Below are 5977 nucleotides of genomic sequence, written 5' to 3' on the forward strand. Positions count from 1 at the left end.
GTGCTGTGCTTTAGCCCACTACGCCACCAGGGAGGGCCCAAAATGTATAATTTTTTAACTTAAGAAAACACTTTTAAGTGTCTTATGCCTAACCACTGAATTCAGTAATTCTGTATATGACTAGTATCCTAGGTCTTTGATGCCCTTTAAGTATGGTATTCTTGTTGAAAAGAAGTTATAGGATAATGCTTTGATCTCCAGGAAGTGCATCCAGGAGTTACATCTATACATTCTCTTTTAACAACTTTAGAATCATTAGTTATAGCCTGGAGCTCTGAGCTCCTTATGAGTTATATGGCATAGCCACATAACTGTGCCAGAACAAAATGCCAGAGAGCCTTAACTTGTTTTAAGCAAAAGTGGTATCAGGAGAGTTTGTAGTAGGAGCTCTGTCACATTCTAATTCTAGCTCTTCTGCTGAGTCATTCAGTGACTTTGGTCTTGATTTTGGTTTTCTCCATCTCCTTTATCAAATTTGAAACAGAAGCACCAGAAGGGGTGAGATGGCAGAGAACTGCTGATACTAACAGGCTGTTTTGAAGATGTTTGTAAACAAAAATATTACAATAAGATGCCGTACTATTTGTGGCGGTCAACTGTTGAATAGCAGTTTGTCAGTTCTCGTAGCTTCCATCTGGCAGATTCCCCTTCCTATTTTTCCAGCATGTGGTGGCCATAGAAAGTAGCTTTTTCCCCCAACTTCCCTACCTACTGATCCTGTTCCACTGCTCTTGCACATAAGGTTATGTCCTGATATCCAATAACATCTGGCAGGCTACCTTGTGGAGAAACTTAGTAACTTGACCTAAAAAATTGTTCCTCTCATTTATCCTCAGTGTAGTCTCTTGTGTTGGATATTAGCATGATAATATTACTTTATTTAATAGGACTAGAAGCTGGGACCTATAGAATGTTTAAGATATAGTATAGTCAGAGTTAGAACCCTCTTGCTCCTGGCCACAGTACCTGAGTATAACCCTGCTGGGAGAGCCAGGGCTGAGCACACTGACTGGTTTCTTGTGCCCACAGGGAGCAGATGTGAACTGTACCCATGGCACACTGAAGCCCCTGCATTGTGCCTGCATGGTGTCAGATGCTGACTGTGTAGAATTACTCCTGGAAAAAGGAGCTGAGGTAATGTTTTTAACACTGTCACATTAATGAGTCATTACAACTGAGCTTCACATTTTCTTTAAAAATTCTGGCTTTTAACTTTTCCTACTTTCTAGTTCATGGCATAACCAATATCAAAGAAAAATGTTAGAAGAAATATGTAAAATGATCCTAAGCATTTCATTCCTTGCCATTCTTAAGCTGTCCATTAATCTAGGAAAGGAGTTTTAGATCCCCTTCTTTCCCAGCCAACTTTCTGGTATTGTTCTTTCCATTTAGTCTGTTGATAGTCAGGGGTTGTACATGCAGAGGCCCTTTGACTCTGATTAAATCTAAATAATTTGAGACACACTGTTACACATGCATTCTAATACCACTGTCACTGGGAAATAAATGTCACTATGTGATCCCTTCCTCATGTTTGGGCTACTTGTGCTATTTCTGCTCACTAGTTACGTTCTTTTCATGTATTTTGCACCAACTTTCTAATGTTGTGTCTTTAAAAAAACAGCTGAATTTATGTTGGCCAGAAGCAGCACAGCATAATGAATGATTTAAAGATTAAATTCTGGAGCCAGACATCCTGGATTTGGATTCCAGTTCTGACACTTTCAGTTGTTTGACCTTGAACAAGTCTCAGTTTCTCCATCTATAAAATGGAGATCCTCTCACAAAGTTGTCATGTGTGTGGAAAGCTGTTGTGTAAATAAATTAGCCTTTTTACTATTTGTGAGCATCCTTTAAGATCCATAGGCTAAGGCACTAACTTGAGGCAGACAGGCCATCAAGTAGCAAGTCGACCTTAAACACTCTTAGTCATAGGGGCAACAACAGCATCTTCATCCACAGGCATGCTATTCTCTGCTTGTCGTTATCGATTCCATAACTTTAGTGAGTGACTCTGAAATGACAGCCAGTGATTTCTGTCAATGATAAGAGTAAAAATATCCTGGAATAAAAAATATTTTAGTTGAACAAAAGATTGAACTCTGCTAAATATGTTTTTCTTATTGCACTTCAGGGGGCACTATGCTACATATAAATTTGGGTTTTGAAATCTTTGTAGCCTCCAAAAACATTGTGATACTTTTTAGCAAGCCTGTTGCTTATCCAGCATTGGTAAAATGCTTTTTCTTCCACATGCTTTCAACCCACAGGTGGGTTCTCTTGTGGACCCACAGCATATTTTTTTTTTTTTAAAGATTTATTTATTTATTCGTACAGAACTGGGGTACAGGCCAGAGATGTGGAGGGTGAGAGGATTCACCAGACAGAGTGGGGAGCAGAACAGGCAGATCGAAGAAGTACACTGCTGAGGGGAGCAGCGGGCGGGTCAGGAGAGGTCTGCCGCGCCATGTGGATCTCCTCCTGGGCAGGCGGGGATTGAACTCATGCGGAAGTGGCTTAAGCTTCTTAGTGCAGTGCTTTAACCCGCTGCGCCACCAGGGAGGGCCCCACAGCATATTTTTATAAGGGCCTGACTTTGGATAGGATTTGGACTTTTGTCAGTAAAGCTGACAATTGAGCTTTACTGTATAAAGAATTCAGCAAAACTATATGAACAGAACTTTGGCTCATAACTTTTCCATCTGGTTGCCACTAGCTGTAGTGTAGAGTGTGGATAAATACAATAAAATCTTTACTCTGGCTGTCTATTCAAACAGCTTTCCAACAAATGTGTTTCAGGGTGTTTATAGGGTCTTCAATTTCATCTTCTCTTGCTTCCTTACACTAGAGATTCTAGTGGCTAGTAAATAAGAACTTAACAGCAAAATCTAAATAATGCAGGCCAGCTAATCAATGTCCCAACTAGTGCTGGTTGTTCAAGGAAAGTTCTTTTATTTGCTCCTAAGTTCCTATAACATTTCCATGTTGATCAACAGTACTCCCCGGGGATTGTTTTTGTGCAGAACATACATAGCAAAGGTAGTGGAAAAAAACACGTAGCTTCTTCTCATAAGTCTGTCTAGCTGAAATCTAGCCCCTTCTTTCTACAGGTGAATGCCCTGGATGGTTACAACCGAACAGCCCTCCACTATGCAGCTGAGAAAGATGAGTCTTGTGTGGAGGTCCTATTGGAGTATGGTGCAAACCCCAACGCACTGGATGGCAACCGAGATACCCCACTTCACTGGGCAGCCTTTAAGAATAATGCTGAGTGTGTGCGGGCCCTTCTAGAGAGTGGGGCCTCTGTAAATGCTCTGGATTACAACAATGATACCCCACTCAGCTGGGCTGCCATGAAGGGCAATCTTGAGAGTGTCAGCATCCTTCTGGATTATGGTGCAGAGGTGAGAGTCATCAACCTAAAAGGCCAGACACCTATCTCCCGCCTGGTGGCTCTACTAGTCAGGGGGCTTGGAACAGAGAAAGAGGACTCTTGTTTTGAGCTCCTCCACAGAGCGGTTGGACACTTTGAACTAAGGAAAAATGGCACCATGCCAAGAGAAGTGGCCAGAGACCAGCAGCTGTGTGAAAAACTGACAGTTCTGTGCTCAGCCCCAGGGACTCTAAAAACACTGTCTCGTTATGCTGTGCGCAGGAGCCTGGGACTGCAATATCTGCCAGATGCAGTGAAAGGCCTGCCACTACCAGCGTCTCTGAAAGAATACCTGTTACTTGTAGAATAGCCTGGAGGAGACACAGGCCAGGCAGGCCAGGCGGGCAGCTCTAGGTGAGGTTTTCCCTTGGTCTTGTCCCTTTGTCTTAGAAAACAGGAGAAGCAGTTGTTCCTGTTCTGTGGCATGTGTTTGAGGTAACATGTCACAACAGTAACCTTCCTTGATACCATCTCACCTCCCCAAACCAAGCAACCAAACAAAAATAATCCCTCATTTTGTTTTGTTTTGTTTTGTTTTTTGTGTATGGCTTACTTGTTTTTTTAACACTGCACTCTACAAAAGGAGTCCTCACCCTCAACCTCCCCTTTAGGGAAAAAGTTAACAGCAACTAAATTTCTCTGGAAAGATGATAGTATTTAAAAATTGTGTTTGGTTTTCCTTTATGGACATGATTAACATTTCCAAAGAACCTCTCTAGAAACATTTTGGTTGATCTGTAAAGATGCTTAAGAAAATTTCAGCTGACAATAAGAGCCAAAGATGAAGACATTACCACTTCAAATGGTGCGCAGTTAGCTCTGGACTGGACATCTCCCTAGGGTGCCACCTCAGGGATTATTCAAAAGGGGCTTGTTCCCCTTTCTCACCCTTAAAGGAAACATTGTCCTTGCTTCCCTGGGTGTGCCCAAGGGGGGTCACACTTTTATTTCAGAAAGATTATCTTGTGCAGCTTTCCACATATAAGAGGTAGTAGGTTCTAAGCAGTCCTAAGAACTAAATGCCCTAGGAATTTTCCTTCTAAATGCAAGTCTTTCTCTTTGAAAGCCTAATGGGCTTAGCAGGCACATCAGATCAAGGTGTTTTGGGTAGCAGTGGGAGGGGCTGGGTAGCCTTCATTCCCTAAGAAGCTCACTTTGCTAAGACTTTGGAGTTATATCGCTTTCTATTGTTTTGGAAACTTTGCTTTTTACTAATCTATCCAAGGCCTGGAGGAGTGTGGGTGGGGGTTGAGGCTAAGAGTCTGAGGGGGAGGGAGCTTTATGAGAGCTTCCTTTGAGATGGCCCACCTACCCAAGAAAGCTTAGTTTTTAGTGAATACTTTTCTTTTTCACGGTACTGAACTCGAAGTTGTTAGTGGTATTAGATAACCTTTATGCAAACTTGAAAAACCTTTTTTAAAAGAACCGACTGGGAACTACAAATAAAAATGAAGGGCATCTGCTGACAATACTAATTTGAAAAAGTATGTCTGCCGTTGCCCTTTAGCTGTTGGTATTTTTTGCTCAGTTAAAAAGAAATAAAGTTTTAGAAGTAAGTTTGGCATTTCTCCTATTCCTACTTTTTTCCAGAAAGTTAACCACCCTGTGCCCCAGTGTCTCATCTCTGAAATGGGACTACCACCCCTCCCCTCAAAGGTGGTTTTAGAGATTGAATGATAACAATGCTTGATATTCATTGTTAGTTTCTTTTCCCTTTATAAAACTGTTCAAAGAACATGTATTTGGCTGTTTTAAATCTGGACTCTAACAAGTCTTTTCCATCACTATTTAGTGCTGATTCTAGAATATAGCAGTGATACTTTGAACACTAGCTAAAGCAATGTATTCAAGACAATCCCCTCCTCCACCCCTTGTAAAACCCTGAACCTTTTACCTGCTTCAAGCAAGTGAAGAAACTGTGTAGGCTGGGAGAAGTGCATGTGCTTGTACCAAGAGTGAGGATCTGGTTACTAGAGGCTAATCGTAAACCTAGCATTTATGGGGCCTCATCCTGTCCATCTGAGGTACAGTCTGCAGTCCCAATTCTGAGGACCAGCTCCTTAATGGGTGTTTAGCTACTGAGAAAATTACAAAACAGAAAACAAATTGAGCTAAATAAGAAATGGCAATTCCTCAAAACAGCATTTCAACCTACCGACCAAACCAGGTCCAGGACTGGGAGTCTGTTCTTTCCCAAGTTTTCAAATGTGTCTCTTGCCCCAAATGGGAGTCAGAAAGGAAGAGCCTCTGAGGAGTAGCGGTTGTGGAGTGAGTGGGGAAAAAAGCAACTCTGACTTGTGGACATATGATCAAGAGATAAAACATGATTTTACATGTAGGGAGGCGCGTGGAGGAGGACCCTAAGACTATGTTCTTAGGACTCACATACAGAGCCAAGAGAAGCTACAGAAAATAATCCAAGAGGCAGAGCGAAGAACACAGGCTGATCATTTGCATTTCCCCGTTGTTCTTCCTGGGCAGAGTCTAGGGTTGGGGCTGATGGTATTACATTCCACTGCAAGACGATAGATAAAGAGCCAGAAG

The 5977-nt window shown here is 42.0% G+C and overlaps 1 protein-coding gene across 3 annotated transcripts in view; it reads left to right on the top strand.

The window, feature by feature from the left end:
• Positions 1-3947, top strand: part of ASB8 (ankyrin repeat and SOCS box containing 8) — a 7555-nt gene extending 3608 nt beyond the window's left edge. For all 3 annotated transcript variants that reach the window (XM_004693164.2, XM_012732825.1, XM_012732824.1), the window contains exons 3-4: positions 1030-1134; positions 3111-3947. In XM_004693164.2, the coding sequence (XP_004693221.1) occupies positions 1030-1134; positions 3111-3743 (738 nt within the window). In that variant the 3' untranslated portion in view covers positions 3744-3947. The remainder of the gene's footprint in view (positions 1-1029; positions 1135-3110) is intronic.
• The last annotated feature ends 2030 nt before the right edge of the window (positions 3948-5977 follow it).

The sequence above is a fragment of the Condylura cristata genome, unplaced genomic scaffold (genome assembly GCF_000260355.1).
Source record: "Condylura cristata isolate star-nosed mole 26May11 unplaced genomic scaffold, ConCri1.0 scaffold00036, whole genome shotgun sequence".
NCBI classification, from domain to species: Eukaryota; Metazoa; Chordata; class Mammalia; order Eulipotyphla; family Talpidae; genus Condylura; species Condylura cristata.